At 39.3% G+C, this 17,658-nt stretch overlaps 1 protein-coding gene across 1 annotated transcript in view; it reads right to left on the bottom strand.

The window, feature by feature from the left end:
- opn5 (opsin 5) overlaps positions 1 to 17,006 on the bottom strand; it is a 20,725-nt gene extending 3,719 nt beyond the window's left edge. Inside the window, exons 1-3 of the mRNA XM_079887376.1 lie at positions 16,819 to 17,006; positions 12,277 to 12,423; positions 2,651 to 2,770 (exon numbers count right to left, since the gene is read on the bottom strand). Of these exons, the coding sequence (XP_079743502.1) occupies positions 2,651 to 2,770; positions 12,277 to 12,400 (244 nt within the window). The 5' untranslated portion in view covers positions 12,401 to 12,423; positions 16,819 to 17,006. The remainder of the gene's footprint in view (positions 1 to 2,650; positions 2,771 to 12,276; positions 12,424 to 16,818) is intronic.
- Between the last annotated feature and the right edge of the window lie 652 nt (positions 17,007 to 17,658).

The following is a 17,658-nucleotide window of genomic DNA, read 5'->3' as shown; positions in this document are numbered from 1 at the left end:
TCTTTTCATTAAGTTCATTAAGTAATTATAACCAAAGTTAAAATGAATTATAATATCCACAGGTTCCTTGTTACATCTGAAATTGTTTGTTGGTTGTGGATTAATGCATTATACATTCTAAAATTGTATTATAATGTAATATAACAGTTATTAATGAGACCAAACAATGCATTATAAGGCATAATTAATGCATTAAAAATACTTTTAGAATGCATTATCTTTAAAGGCTTTATAAGTAAAGTGTTACAGAATTTCTCTCTTCTGCTGAACACAAAAGAAGATGTTTTGAAGAATATGGGTAACCAAACAGTTGACGGTAGCCATTTCAGAGATGCAGATTAAGACTCACGGCAGACCTATATGTGCTCTTCATATGAACAAACGCAGAGGAAGAGAAGCCAGAAAGCACACTGACCCAGAGTCTGCATAAATGTGACGCACTAAAGCAGTCTGCCATGTGCATGACTCCCAGAAAACAAAAGCTTCATTGTGTTCAAATCCAGCGACGCCATCCTGGCTAATAGGCGACATGACGAGAATGGCATTTTGGACGGAGCTAAATCAATTTGAACTCCTGATGGTACACTGAAAACAAAATATAATTTCTATCCAAAATGCTATGGATACCAATGCTGAACTTACTGTAAAATTTTGACTGTATTTAATATGATAAATCATATTTGATCAATTCTCTTGTCCCTGTTGTTCGTTGTTAAAGGGATAGTTCGGCCAAAAATGATATTTAACCCATGATTTACTCACCCTCAAGCCGTTCGAGATGTATATGTCAATCTTTTTTCAGACGAACGCATTTTCAATTATTTTAGAAAATGTCTTAGATCTTTCAGTGGTTATAATGTGAAGCTATGGGGTCCACCTCCTTCAAGTCCCAAAATGTGCATGCATCCTTCACAAAAGTAATCCATCCGGCTCCAGGGGGATAAACAAAGGCCTTCTGAGGGTAATCCGTGCGGTTTTGTCGTAGAAATATACATATTTAAAACTTTATAAACGAAAATAACTGGCTTCCGGTAGCGGTCGACGCGCGTTCACGGAGATGGATGCTGGCGTATGACGTAGGACGCGCGTAGGAAGCGTCGTGACGTAGAACGAACGTGACAGTGCAGCCAGAGAGCAGAGCAAAACAAAACTCTACGTTCGTTCTACGTCACGACGCTTCCTACGCTACGTCCTACGTCATACGCCAGCATCCATCTCCATGAACGCGCGTCAACCGCTACCGGAAGCCAGTTATTTTCGTTTATAATATGCAGAGACAACTATAAGTAAACCATTTGTAGACTCAAACAAACGAGTAACAATTTAACGTTTGTTTGAGTGTCCCAAAACCGCATCACTGCCATGATTTTGGGGCAGGACCCTCCACTAAGCAATATCAGGCAGAGAGAAACAGTTATTTTTGTCTATCGCTAGCTCAAAAATTACACACTCCACCTTTAATTAACTGGAATGAACTTCGTGAGCTACACAGGCAGTCATTTGTTCTGTAAATCTTAGAAAGTGAGCTCTTTGTATAAGTAAAAATATAAATACTGGCCTGTAAGCAGCAGTTAATTCTTTAAAGGGATAGCTCACCCTAAAATTTAAATTTTGTTGACAGCACCCATTGACTTCCATAGTAGGAAAAAAAAATACTATGGAAGTCAATGCCGTCAGCTGTCTGGTTACCAACATTCTTTAAAATATCTTCTTTTGTGTTAAACAGAAGAAAGAAACTCCTGCAGGTTTGGAACAACATGAGGGTGAGTAAATGATGATGCAATTTTCATTTTGGGGGTGAACTATCCCTTTAAGATTCTAATTATTATCAGGGGCCTCAACCATCACTGCTGCTCTGAAGCAGCCACACTAAACATCCACTAGGTGGGGCTAGAGTACAAATATGGATAGAAATTCGTTGAAGGAGAGGAAATCTTTGTTGGAAATCTCAGGGGCGTCGCTGGACATTTTTTATTGGGTCACGGCCCCAGTGAAATACCGCTATGTTCAGGTATATAGTGTAACAAAAGATGCAAACCCCATTTGAGACGGAAGATTGCGTTCATGTTATGCACTGAACACTAAAGCAGGGTTTCTCAAACTCGGTCCTGGAGGGCCACTGTCCTGCACAGTTTAGCTCCAACCCTGATCAAACACACCTAGCTGTGAGTTTCTAGTGATCCTGAAGACATTGATTAGCTTGCTCAGGTGTGTTTGATCAGGGTTGGAGCTAAACTGTGCAGGACAGTGGCCCTCCAGGACCGAGTTTGAGAAACCCTGCACTAAAGTAAGAGAAAAAAATCATGACAAAAGGAAGATGAAGGAAAAGAGTCTTTCTAGGTCATCATGGCTGGAATTTGATCTTAACCTCAGGGCCTTAAAATCCTCTGTATGATTTAAACAAGTGCATTTCAACAACAGCACATAAATAAGCCAGAAAGACAGTGTCATAAGAGGCAGTGCTGAATAAACTGCCACATTGTCGACTCCAAATATAATGCTAAACTATACAATAAACGCTGTATATTTTAAACACACAACCAAAATAAATCTTGTATACAACAGAGATCCTTTCAGATAGGCTATATAATACATAATCTGACAGATGAAGATAACATCAGCAGCATGATATCAAGTCATTTAAACTTACCTGATATGCCAAAGTCGAATATAGCTAGATTCAGCGTCATGAATTCTGGCGGCTTTAACTTGCTCTTGCGTTTGGCGGTCTGGTATATGACATAACCATTTCCAGTGGCTGACAAGATACCTGTAAAAACATAAGACAAACAGTAATACTGTGTGTTTGACCAGATGCTGTTTTTAAAAGTGCCTTAAGAAAGTCTTGGACCTTAATGAAGTCTTCCTTCTACTTTCCATTATATTGAGTCCTTTGCCACCCAGGTGTTGGGGTTGTGTATTTGTTGAAATACAAAGACAGCACATTAAGACTCCTGTTATAACATTTCTGTTATTTGTAGAGAACTAATAAGAGTCAAAGCTTACTGGATATCCCATTTCCCAGTGAAAGGATGAAAAAGGTCACCATAATGAAAGAGCAGTGTGACAATTAGTCTTTCCAGGTTACAGCCACATACATTCAAACGACACAACGATTTCACTCGTGTTATTCGTTTTTCCTTTCTTTATGACCTAGATTATTTGCTGCAAATATGTTCCTTCTGTATTTATTAAGCCAGAAAAGGCTTTGAAAGTGTCATAAAATTTTATAAAAAATAAATAAATAAATAATGAATTACTCATAAATCTTACAGTATGTTCGATTCATAATGTCCATTAACACATTTTGAATATCCAATAAAGTGGAGATCATGATCATGTGCGCCACATCATTTCAAATCCTGGCCTGTTGCATCAGCTGACTGATGCACCATTTCCGAGAAGACACTATTTCATGTGACTATTCAGTGAACTCTTTCACTCTCCTCATATGATCATGAATCAATGTGAACGGATCACGCACATTAATATTACTAACAGATACATTGTTTCTCCAGTTTTAGTTCTTAAAGAGAACTAGAGTCCATCCATAAATGAAAACACTGTTGTTGTTACATACCAAATGTGAACTAAAAACTGAACTGAAATACTGTAACTGATATTTGTTGATTGTATGTGTTTGAGACTAAATGTTTATGAAACACCTTCAGACTGTTCCGAGTGGAGGAGAACAGACTTGAAAATTGCAGTGAGGAAGAACTATTGATTCAGTCTTTTGATTGAAACACACATCTTTCAGGTCAAATGAGACACAATGTCCCCATGAAAGAGGAAACATCCTTTTGAGCATCTCCTTGATAACATAGTTACTGATGGACACCTGTGGAATAAATAATGTTGTGCTGAAGCAAAAATGTATTTTCTAATTATATTTTTCAAAAGCGTATTACATAAAGACACATCAACTTGGCAAAACATCTGAATTGTTTCTAAAAAAATGCAATACTATGCAGAACGGACATAGCTAGCATTCTCTTGGAGAGGTCATGTAGGTATTATAAACAATTAAATAATGGACAAAATGTTAAAAATGTTCATCTTGGTTTGGAGAGATATTTAATATAAGTCCAAAAGAATATGCAGCCTTGTACATTTTACATTACAGTTTCATTAATTATTTTGAGTTTCATTATTTTTTTTATTACACTGTTTGTATTTTCATGAAAAGCTTTTAATAAACTAAAACAATTTTTTTCTGCTGCGATGGTGGTCAAAATGTTCAAATTATTTTTCTGGTAAGGTAACCGATACTTATACATGTGCCTACAGAGAAACTGACCTGAAAAATGTACAGTGGAGCCACAGTATCCCCAACATGTCATATATTAGTTCTATTAAAATGCACTAGATGACACCGCTCAACACAAACTCTTCTATATGACGGAGGATGTCATCTCAATGACAACATGAGTGGATAGAACATGTCTTCCTCGGTGACAACAGCATGGCAATATGGTATCTGTCAGGCTTTGCACATTAAGGGGAAAGCAGGTTTTTACGCGAGTCACTTTTTGGTTTTTGCTTAGAACCAAAGGAATTAAATACAAGAAGACAAATGCTACATAACCAGGGCTGTTGCTAGAGAAGCTACAGCTTTCGGGGGTCCCGTCTGAGATTTCAACCACAATAGCAACTTGCCCCGTATACACTAGCTACGGCCCTGTTCATAACACGTATTATGTTCACACTGTGAGTCCAAATCCAATTATTATCCAATTGGAATCTGATCTTAATTATTGACTGTCCACATTATGTATCGCAACTGTTCAGATTCGATTTGTGTGTCCCATCATGCCACTTTTTCTTTTCCCAGAATATCTGCATTGGTTTTTATGGCAAAGATGTTGCATTGGTAGGTATGTGCCAAAAAACAACAACAACAACCTCAACATGTAAGGGTTTGCAATACAGATGTTGTCTACTTGCCGTGTTGGACTACTGCGTCTTCTGAGGCGGCGGCAGAAACATAGGAGGCTGGTTTGCTGGGGCAGTCGTGGCATAATGATTAGAAAGTCAAACTGGTAACCTGGAAATGACTGAGGTGCCATTGAGCAAGGCACCTAACCCCCAATCGCTCCCCGGGCACCACAGCAAAGATGGCTGCCCACTGCTCCGGGTGTGTGTGTGTGTGTGTGTTCACGGTTTGCAGTGTGTGTTCACTACTCACTGCTCCTAATGTGTGTACACTAACTTGGATGGGTTAAATGCAGAGGACTGATTCCGAGTATGGGTTACAATGCACATGTCACTTTTATTACATGCTTTAGTCTCCACCGGTTTTAAAGCACATCTCTGTTATGTTATCTGTTATGTCTGTCTACTCGTCCGGCACTTTGCAACAACGCAAACTTGTTTCTGCAACGACTTTCAGCATGTTTTCTTATAACAACGTCTGATGCATTTTACATGGCATGAGAAAGCCACAAACCACGGGAAATCCGAACTGTCAGGATACATACTCGGAGACCAGGTAAGTGAATCCAAACACAGTATTTATTTACAAGAATAAAGTGCAAGATGAATAATTAGGTGAAACAGTGGCAAAGTTGGTGGCGATCACACGATGCATTGGAGGTGAGCAGGTGAGTATATCCGCGGTACAATACGTTGTATAGTAGTGGACAAAAGTCATTAATACTTGGTCTTTTTTCCTCACAGGAACGGACAGATCGGATGGAAACAGTGTCTGAGGATACACAGGAGCTGGGAGATCAGACCAGGAATCACTTAGCGGATCTGGAAGAAGATCAACAGAGACACAGAGTTTAACAATCTTCAAATAAGTATACTTCTCTTCGTGAACTGGGAACGGGCTATGAAGACAAGCAGGTAAGTGGTCTGTCCTATTCGAGGCTTGACGCTGGAGTGCTGTTTTGAGATGGGTTTTATATGCTGGATAATGACTGTGCTGATTGGGAACAGGTGCATGTGATCAATACTCAGGTGAGAGTGAACGCTGAGTGGTGGATGGGACCGAGCTTGATTGGTCCCTGACATTACCCCCCCCTCCAGGGTCCGTGCCAACGGACCTAGGACCCCGACGTGTTGAGAGCCATACCAGTTGACCAGGCTGGTAGTTTGGATTCTGTTGTCTGTGGACATCTACGAACCGTCTTTGCCGATTCCTGGCTTGTTGAAGGTGTTGGTGGGCTTGATTCCAAACCTCTTCACTTTGCTGAAACCATTGATTTACTGCAGGTACTTCTGAAGGCTCTCCTGACCATGGAAATAACGGGGGTTGGAAACCCAGAACGCATTGGAATGGTGTGAGGTTAGTGGATACTTGACAGAGCGAATTTTGGGCATATTCTGCCCAGATCAGATAATCTGCTCCATATGCTTTGGTTGTTTTGGCAGAATGTACGTAAGAAACGACTGACGTCTTGGATTTTACGTTCCGTCTGCCCATTCGTTTGTGGATGGTACCCGGATGTCAGACTCACTGTTACATTCAGGAGTGAGAAGAAAGCTCGCCAAACCCTAGAGATGAACTGCGGTCCTCTATCAGACACAATGTCCTCCGGGATCCCAAAGTTTCGGAATACATGCTCGAAGAGTAATTCCGCAGTTTTAAAGGCTGTGGGGAGACCCTTGAGGGGAATTAGTTTGCAGGCTTTAGAAAACCTATCGATGGTAATGAGGATACACGTATTCCCTTCAGAGGGTGGTAGATCGGTGACAAAATCTACTCCGAGGTGTGACCAGGGGCGCTGTGGAATGGGTAGTGGTAACAGCTTCCCTGAGTGTAAGTGTCGAGGAACCTTGGTCATGGCGCAGAGTTGGCAACCTTGGATGAATTCTTTAACCTCTTGGTGCATACCTGGCCACCAATACTTCTGCTGGATCGATGTGCATGTCTTAGTAGTCCCGGGATGGCCAGTCCCTACTGAGGAATGAGCAGAGGAGAATAAAGCCGTGCGGAAGGCTTCGGGAACATAAGTCTTCCCCGGAGGACATTCAAGAGGGGTAGGTAGACCTTGTGATGCTTCCTGGAGCTGGTCGTTTAGGTCCCATTGGATGGGATTGACGAATATCTTGGCAGGAAGAATGGTTTCAGGTTCGTCCGAAACTTCTTCTGGGGAATGGAGACGTGACAGGGCATCCGCTCTAGTGTTCCTTGACCCGGGACGATAAGAGATCGTGAAATGGAAGCGGGTAAAAAACAAGGCCCATCTGGCCTGACAGGGATTTAGTCTCTTTGCTTCCTTCAGATACTGCAAGTTCTTATGGTCTGTTAACACTACGAGTGGGTGTCTGGCCCCCTCTAACCAATGTCTCCACTCCTCAAGTGCAAGTTTGACTGCTAAAAGTTCTCGATTCCCAATGTCATAATTGCTCTCTGCAGAGGACAACTTCTTCGAGAAGAAAGCACAAGGCATGGGTTTGGTTGAGTTTTCTTGATGTTGTGAGAGTATGGCTCCGACTCCTGTAGTCGACGCATCGACTTCTAGGATGAATACTCTATCGGGGTTTGGATGACAGAGCAACGGGGCAGTTGTAAAAGCTGTCTTCAAGGCTTTGAATGTCTCTTGGGCCTCTGGATTCCAACTGAGGACTTTGGGTTTTCCTTTCAAGAGTGAGGTCAATGGGGCAGTCATCATACTATACTTATCAATGAATCGACGATAGAAGTTCGCAAAGCAAAAAAATCTTTGCAACTCTTTCACAGATTTGGGAACGGGCCATGTGGTGATTGCATTGATCTTACTATCATCCATTTCCACCCCTCTCCTGCTCAGACGATATCCCAGGAAGTTGACAGACTCTTGATGAAATGTGCACTTCTCCGCCTTGAGGAACAGTGAGAATTCCCGAAGTCGTTGCAGCAACTGAGAGACGTGGTGTTGATGATCGGAGGGATTATTGGAGAAAATGTCATCGATATAGACTAGTACGAAACGATTCAAGAAGTCTCGAAGCACCTCATCCATGAAACTCTGGAAGACTGAGGGAGCATTTACCAGCCCATAAGGCATAACCAGATACTCGTAGTGCCCTGCTGGTGTTATGAACGCTGTTTTCCATTCATCACCTTCCCGAATTCTGATCAGGTTGTAGGCGCTCCTCAAGTCCAGTTTGGTGAACATGGTAGCCTCTCTGGGCTGTTCCAGAGCGGAAGGCACAAGCGGGAGGGGGTAGCTGAACTTAACCGTGATCTTATTTAGGGCTCGGTAATCTATACAAGGCCTTAATCCTCCATCCTTCTTAGGGACAAAAAAGAAACTAGCAGCTGCAGGAGACGTAGAAGGTCGAATGTACCCCTGTTGTAGGGTCTCTTGGACATATTTCTGCATGGCTTCTTGTTCTGGAATGGATAAGGAATATATTCGACCTCTGGGAACAGGTTCACCCGGCATTAACTCAATGGCGCAGTCCCAGGGTCTATGTGGAGGTAGTTTGGAGGCCTCCACAGGGCTAAATACGTCGGCAAAGGAAGAATAGCATGGAGGTGTGATCACTGAAAGTTTCTCGTTGGGACTTTCAATTGAGGTAGAATTCACGTGGACTGATATAGATAATTTGTTTGCGATTTGAGGATGATCATTGAAGCATGTGAAGAAGCACTTGCAACCCCAGCGAATGATTTTACCCGTTTTCCAGTCGATCTCAGGTTGATGACGAATCAGCCCAACCGACCTAGGATAATGTCCGTCTGACAATTTTCAAGAATAAAAGAATAAAAACACTCCTGGTGGTCTTTCTCTACACACAATGTAACTGGTTTGATCTGGTAGGTGACATACCCCTTATTGATGATCTCTCCAGTTACTGCGTGGATGGAGTATGGCTTCGGAGTGTTGATCCTCTTGAGCTTGAGTCTGGAAGATAATTCTCCCGAGATGAAATCCCCTGCAGACCCCGAATCAATAATGGCAGAAACTGAAACGTTAAAACTAGGAGACATTAATGTCACTGAGATCGTGAGTGGGGAGGAAACGGAGGGGGTATTGAAAAATCGAACTCACCGTCAAGCGAGGAGGACGAGATGGACATAATCGTAGAAAATGGCCTGGATTTCCACAATATAAACATAGCTTGAGTTCGTAGCGACGTTTCCTCTCTGCTTGGGATAATCTGCTGGTTTCCACTTGCATCCGCTCCACCCCGTGTGTTACCACTTGTTCAGTGAGATTCATATGAGGAGTGGAAACCTGGTTCAGAATGTCACGGTAACAAACTTGGGATCGCTGATCTACCCGTAGGGCTTGTTGCATCAATTTTTCTAACCCCATGTTGTCATCATAAATGGCTAGTTGTAGACAGAGTGTGGGATTAAGCCCCCTTCGAAACACTGTGATGAGTGCTTTCTCGTTCCACCCACTAGCTGAGGCCAGGGTTTTGAATTTCAACGAATACTCAGACACTGAATCTTTACCCTGTCAAAGTTGCAGGAGCTGATCGCTGACGGAGGAATCTCCCACTGGCCGGCCAAACACTTCTTTAAAATGTGTTATAAAATTCTGTAAGGATGCTGTAACTGGAGTTTCCTGGAACCAGAGGGTTTCTGTCCATCTTAGAGCTGGCCCGGATAATTGTTGTACAATAAAAGATATCTTGGATCTTTCTGTGGAATATTGATGTGTTTGTTGTTCCAGGGCCAGTAAACATTGAAGCAGAAAACCATTGCAATCTTCCGCCCTGCCAGAGAAGGGCGCAGGTCTAGAGGCTGGGCTAGCAACGTACATCAGCGAAGGAGTGGATGTTGCGGAAGCGCTGGAATGGCTCGCTGTGCTCAGCGTTGGAGCGGTTTCTGGCTGTGTTGGATCCATGACGGTATTATGGTCAAGCCAGAGACCAGGTAAGTGAATCCAAACACAGTGTTTATTTACAAGAATGAAGTGCAAGATGAATAATTAGGTGAAACAGTGGCAAAGTTGGTGGCAATCACACGATGCATTGGAGGTGAGCAGGTGAGTATATCCGCGGTACAATACGTTGTATAGTAGTGGACAAAAGTCATTAATACTTGGTCTTTTTTCCTCACAGGAACGGACAGATCGGATGGAAACAGTGTCTGAGGATACACAGGAGCTGGGAGATCAGACCAGGAATCACTTAGCGGATCTGGAAGAAGATCAACAGAGACACAGAGTTTAACAATCTTCAGATAAGTATACTTCTCTTCGTGAACTGGGAACGGGCTATGAAGACAAGCAGGTAAGTGGTCTGTCCTATTCGAGGCTTGACGCTGGAGTGCTGTTGTGAGATGAGTTTTATGTGCTGGATAATGACTGTGCTGATTGGGAACAGGTGCATGTGATCAATACTCAGGTGAGAGTGAACGCTGAGTGGTGGATGGGACCGAGCTTGATTGGTCCCTGACACGAACAGAGCAGTCAGACTGAAACGGATTTCCAGAAATCCCATTTAATAGGATTTCAAACCACATATGAACGTAGCTTCAAATGGATTTGTAAAGATCGCATTTCACATGATTTTTGCCGTTCACACTTGCTAAATCTAATCGGATTATCACTCTGATTATTCAAAACATCAGAGCACATTAACACACAACAAACAAAACAAACAAGCTGATATGGTAATATATGAAGTTTTAAATAAAAGAGAGGCGTTCATTCTTCAGATACACTTGACTTGCTGGACAATAAGGGCAATAATGAATATTTGAGAGTTAAAGGTGCAAAAACATACAAGAATTTCATTAAAATACGCAATGATGAGTTTTTTTTTGTTTGTTTGTTTTTTTCTAGGTTTCTCTGTGAATGGTCAAGTGAAATCCAACAATTCATAAAGAAAACAAAGCAGAATCTTTTTTTCTGGTGCACACATACAAAAACAGTCTCCTTAAATCAATATTCAATTATGTTAGTCTTTGTGCATCATTCATAATTAACAATCAGGGTTTGGACCCATTGTTTTAAAGATTATTAAATCAGTGTGTCTAGTCTAGGTCTACTCCCAAGACTGTTCATTAGCAATGTGTAGGCCTTACCAACCTTCACAAAGTTAAAATTGGTTCTTATGCAAGGCTGTTAGATGTTCAGGCAAAATTAAGGCAATAAATCTGATAGCAAAACCTCATTCTCAGACATCACTGAGAGTCAGTAAGGTACATTTCTTTCATTGTTGGTAACTAAAATATCATCAAAATGTCATTATATCTTGTTTTTTGAAGACATTTTGCTAGACGAAAATTGAAATTTCTCCAAATCAACAAGAAATACGCTGCGGTTCAAAAGTTTGTGATCATTAAGATTTATAATGTTTTTAAGTCTCTTATGCTCACCAAGGCTGCATTTACTTGATTAAAAATACAAAAAAAAAAAAACAGCAATATTGTTAAATATTATGACAATTTAAAATAACTGTTTTCTATTTGAATATATTTTAAAATATAATTTATTCCTGTGATGCAAAGCTGTATTTTCAGCATCATTACTCTAGTCTTCAGTGTCACATGATCCTTCAAAAATCATTCTAATATGCTAATTTGATACTCTAAAAACATTCATTATTATTATCAATGTTGAAAATGGTTGTGGACATTTTCTTTTCAGGATTCTTTGATGAATAGAAAGAACTATTGCATTTATTTGAAACAGAATCTTTTGTAACATTATAAATGTCTTTACTGTAACTTTTGATAAATTTAATGCATTCTTGCTGAATAAAAGTATTGAAATAAAACTTTTGAACGACAGTGTATAACGTTCCAAAAGCTATCTATTTCAGAGAAATGCTGTTGTCTTGAACAACAGCATTGTTCAAATGCTGTTGTCTGTTGTTCTATTCATCAAATAATCCAGAAATTTTTTTTACATAACTGTTTTCAACATTTATAATTATAATAAACGTTTCTTGACTAGCAAATCAGCATTTTAAGAATGATTTCTGAAGGATCATGTGACACTGAAGATTGGAGTAATGATGCTGAAAATTCAGCTTTGCAATACAGGAATAAATTACATTTTAAAATATATTAAAATAGAAAACAGTTACTTTAAATTGTAATAATATTTAACAATATTACTGTTTTTTTTTTTTTTTTTTTGTATCAAATAATTACAGCCTTGGTGAGCATAAGAGACTTATTTTAAAAACATAAAAAATCGTACCGATCCCAAACTTTTGAACGGCAGTGTAAGTACAACAACGGCCTCTAAAAATTCCAGACATTCTGCTATAACTTAATTTAAATATTTGAATTCAAATTTATCACTGGTCTTATCAATGACAATTCACATGATGCTTGCAAAGAACTCTTTCACATGATCGTCCACATTGTACACTTACCAATGATAAAGATGTAGAACGCCGCCACTATGTCTGCCTCCTTGGACAGCTTGGAGGCGAAGGGATCCCCTCGAAGAAGGTAATGTGGGACGTAGCCCGAGGGGATGGAGGTGTCATTCTCCATTAGGGCCTTACTTGATTACTTTCCTGCAGAATAAAAATAAATAAATTAAAGGCTTAAACAGAAAAGTCTTTGAACTCAGTTTAAGACAAGCTGAAGGGGAGTCACATCCAACAGCTTTATGATTCAAAAACCTCCTGCATGTTCTGACACTTCAAACTAAGCTCTACAAACTCTGTCATCTCTTATCGGCTACTGGATGTCAAGACACTCCCTTCATATCTGTAATCAATACATGCTGAGTCCCTGCGCACTGCCATGCAAAATGTTCTAGTGGAAGGAAAAGAATGAAGACAACAGAGCAGGAAGATTTAAAATAATCACATGAATGATTCTTCAAAAGTCTGATGCCTTTGAGATAGAGGTGAAATAATGGCATAGAGCTAAGAAATGAGTCAGACCTGCCAGCATGTCATTTTCAGCAGGTCCTCACCAGGAACTCGAGCGATGTTCAAGGGTTAACGACAGGTTGTCTAATGATGTGCAATTTAGTGCCACATCAGACACGTCTCACTACCATAGATATGTTCTACATACATTTACAGAGATATTACTGAGCAATGCTGTAACTGATGCGTGTGTTAATGATTATCATTAACGATTCAGCAAAAGCTTCTCTTTCCTTTTTAGGTCATTAAATTGGACATAGTTCTGGAATAAATGGTGATGTTGTGTTTGTGATATTTGCACCTCCGTGTCCTACTTATACTAGACATGTGCCGATATACGGTAATACAATATATCACGATAATGCACGGTACTGTTATCGTGGACACTTTAAAATACAGTGAATAGTTATTTATTGCGAATTATTCCGATTTTTAGAATGCATTTGAAGAATATTGTTCCATCAACAGTTAAAATGCACAACACCGCTATATGCTACGTCAAAGAGGCACATGCACTCTGATGCAAACAAACCCAACACTCAATGTTAAGTCTAGGACTACAAAATTGAATTTGTAAATGTTTTGATTCTTTATTATTCTTCAGTAGTAAACATTAGTTCATTCATTAGTTAACATAAACTGACAATAACAAATACTTCTAAAGCATTTATTAATCTCAGTTAATGTTAGTTTCTGCATTTAATAATACATTATTAAAATCAAAACCTGAGCTAACATTAACTAACAATGATCAGTTGTATTTTTTACTAACGTTATCATGTTCATTGTTAATGTTAGTTAATGCATTATTAGCTCTGATGAGATCTTATTGTAAAGGGTTATCTATTGTTCTTTATAAACACTTTCATCGGTTTACTTTATACATTTGAGTATTATTATTGTATTTAAATATTCAGTTATTTTTGTTATAAGTTATTGAACCTGTTATAGTATGACAACACTTTTTTTGCAACTTATTTCAATATTGTGATAATGTGCATACCATGAAAAAAAACTTCAGCAAATACGCAACATGAAAATTTGACAGTCACATGCCTAACAAGTTGTCACAGTAAATCACTTCAGAATGCTAATTACTATAACAGCAGGGGTTTCATTACAGACATTTATTTGTCAGTTCCAATGATAATTGTAAAAAAAAAAAAAAGAACTCCTTATAAAATTATAAAAATGTATCAAATCAAAGAACATAAGTAACTGCAGAAATCTCGGTCCTTAAAGAAAACCAGATAAGACCACTGATCTAGATGGAGGAGGTTGACCCCAAATGTCCAGAAAAAAAAGTTTTTATTTTACAGAAATATTATTTGGTTTGACATTTTGAGGTTTTATTATATTTATTTTGGTGCTGTGAAATTGATGAATCGCATCTAAAATACAAGTTTTTGTTTACATAATATATGTGTGTGTGTGTGTGTGTGTGTGTGTGTGTGTGTGTGTGTGTGTGTGTGTGTGTGTGTGTGTGTGTGTGTGTGTGTGTGTGTGTGTGTGTGTGTGTGTGTAATATACCGTATGTCAGGGTTCTGTCACTTCTGTCTAGTCTAGTGTATTTCTTGGTTCTGTTTTGTCATGTCTTTGTGTGGGCGCGCGGCTTCGAGCGTCCTCGAGCCGTGCGCTCTCTTGTCTGTATGCCTTGTTACATGTGCGGGGCGTGGTGTTTGGATCTCGGCACATCTGTCTAGTTTGGTTTCGGTTCTGTGGCAGAATTCGGACATTCATGCTTCCGCGTGTTTGTCCTCTGTGAGCGCACGGAATGGGCTTTCGCTCGTTCTCGTGCGCTCTGTCTTGTCGTGTGAGCGTGCGGTTTCGAGTTCGCTCGGGCCATACGCTCTCCTGTCTGCATCTGTTGTTGTGTTTTCTGTGTAGCACGCGGTTCATGTTTTCATCGGCCGCGTGCTTTTTCACGTCATATTTAGTCTTGTACTGTGCAGCACACAGCTTGTGTTTTCCACTAGCTGTGTGCTTTCATGTTGTCATGTTTTGTGTGAACACGTGGCTTGGCTTGTCATGCGTTTCCTTGTGCCATGTGCTCTCCTGTCGATTGTCTAACACCTGATTATTGATTAATTTGCCCCACCTGTCCTCCCTGTCTCCCTATTTATTCTTCCCGTGTTTGCAGTCCTGTGCTGGTTCGTTGTCATACCCTTGTGTGTTCTTCATCAAGTCCAAGTCCAAGTCTATTTTGAAGGCTTTGGGAGGTATTATTTGCCACTCTGCCAAGTAATATCATTAATTTGATGTGTCTTCACCACTGACCCTGAGTCTACCCTGAGTCTTCCCCCTCAGGGTAGTTTTGTTTGTATTTTGTTTTATTTTTTACTTAATAAAAGCCTTTATTTCTTCTGCGTTTGGGTCCTCGTCTCATTTCCTCAACCCCAAACCGTGACACCTTATGTTCACACACATTCACTACTAAAGTCCCCATAGACTGCTTAAGGGTTGTCCTTGAGATGCTGACTTTTTTAGAATTTTATTTAACATTGTTAAAATCGTAATTTTGGGAATAAACAAATCAAAGACAAATGTCAATACATTAACATTTTCTTTAGAAGGGGGGTTTGAAGAAGTAGGCTACATCTGGGAACACAATTGCTTTTGTAGAGAAGACATTTCCCACCAGGTATTTTAGGAGAAAAGCAGAACCAATTACTAGTACAAGAGACAAACTTCACAATAACTCCTTCCCAGTGCAGTAAAGGTACATTTGATTTTAGAGCCATATTTTGTAAGTCTGGTACTTGCTTCCATTATATAGATTGTTTTTCCAGAATGGTGAAGACAAATCAAAATAATGATATTACTTGGCAGAGTGGCAAATAATACCTTCCAAAGCCTTCAAAACACACCTTTATACAGCTGAAGACATTGAATCAGTCATCTAAAACTGAGAATGAGCTCAAAAGGACACAGTAAAGAATTGAGTTTCCTATCAACACACTGTTAGTCACTTTAACGCTTCTAGTGGATTTATGGATAACAAACATGGCTTAACTTAATGAGCATTCACTATACTCTCTGGTGACACACAGCTTTTGAATTCATCTCCCGCGAGATCAGAGATGATGCTGCATCCTGCCACTTCATACTCGAGTTGTGAAAATGTGTGAGGTTAGGTTACTAAACCCTCAGTCTCCTCCCCCAGATAGGTTATCTAAATAATGCAATTTCTAAAAATAGACTTAAGTTCTAAGAGTTGATCACTTGATGCATGCAACAATCATTTCAATGCTGTAGTCAGTTTTTGAGATCCATTCATTAAAAAAAAAAAAAAAGAAAAAAAAAGAAAGAATAAAAAGAGTCAAATGTGAAATGCCCTAACAAGAGAAGTGTGACTTGCTATAAGAGGAATAACCATTCCTTTGTTGCAGTCATCAGAGTGGGTTGCTATAGCTGTGCACATCTGTCTGATGCAATGGCTAGTCCGGCAGCACGTCAAACATTTAATGCTTTTATTAAAGTTGAAATAGAGAATATTTCAAGAACATTGAGACATTGTTAACAGATGTTGTTCATTTGATGTCGATGTCTTGCCCCTAAATATATTTCAATCTAATTGTAATGCAACGTAGCCTATTGTATTGATTATCTCAAAACAGAATGTCTGGGGATCCATCTGTTACCAAACCAAAGCTGTCAGTCATCCAATCAGGTTTGTATAATTCTCCTTTATTAATAAACATGCACTATTTGCAACTATTACTATTACTATTACAACGAAGAACCCAATATTAAACATGACATTGTACAGGAGACTGTACAGCTAATTTGAAAAATAAAAACAAAATAAAAATATAATTTTAATAATGGTATTATTTTAACAATAAAGCCAAGGATTCATTTGCAACTTTTAAAATTGTTCAGGGATTTTTTTTCACAACATTATTCAGTCCTCACCTACACACGATTTTAAGCAAATAACTAAACTACAACAGACGCAACATGTGCTCGCAACGTATTAACAAACCCACGGAAAGCGCTCATAATGATGTTTACTGAAAAACAAATGCTTACCTTGCTGTGATTCTTCAACCATCCCGAGGGATTTGAGCACTTTTCTCCCGTCTTGAAATGATCTTAAAATTGAGTTGGCAACTTCTCCATAATCCACGTTTGTAAACCACAGACTGCACCGGTGTTGTTTTCGTCTGTTATTAAATGCTTCAGTTGAGGTGCTCTCTCTCTCTCTCTCTCTCTCTCTCTCTCTCTCTCTCTCTCTCTCTCTCTCTCTCTCTCTCTCTCTCTCTCTCTCTCTCTCTCTCTCTCTCTCTCTGGTTATTCAGATAACGCACTGACTGTTCTATTCGGTAAAGCTCCGCCCCTTTATGTGATAGATCTGTCAATCAAGCAATCATGTGGTAATAACACACGTAGATAAATCATGCTATGGATTGGACACCAATATATTATAATTTATAGTGCCTGTCCATAATCATAATATTAATGTCATTAATGTAATCATTACATTTCCAATAAATTCATATAGGCCTAATTAATTACAATAATAACAATGTGTAAGCAATAATTGGAGAACCATAAATCAATACTCATCTAATACAACAGAATAATAAACCCTAACAAGTCTCCTAACATTTTCACTTTTCTCAAAATACATGAAACAATTCTGACATTTACTCTTCAAATTAAGTCTCATGCAAAACCTGTTGGAAACTGGGAATCCCCAGGCCAGATTTAAGCAAGTGGTTTAAATTAAACCAACAAGAAGTCATTTTAGTGTAAATTAAACATTCTTTAAGTTTAAACAGTCCTCAAATGATCAACTCATATGCACTGATGTGAGTGAACTAAATGCAAAATTACGGAAAAACATAGGCTACGGAGAGCAACAGCTTT

Source organism: Squalius cephalus (genome assembly GCF_949319135.1).
Source record: "Squalius cephalus genome assembly, chromosome: 12".
Classification (NCBI taxonomy): Eukaryota; Metazoa; Chordata; class Actinopteri; order Cypriniformes; family Leuciscidae; genus Squalius; species Squalius cephalus.
Note: the sequence above shows the minus strand (reverse complement) of the source record. Positions and strands in the feature narration are given on the sequence as shown.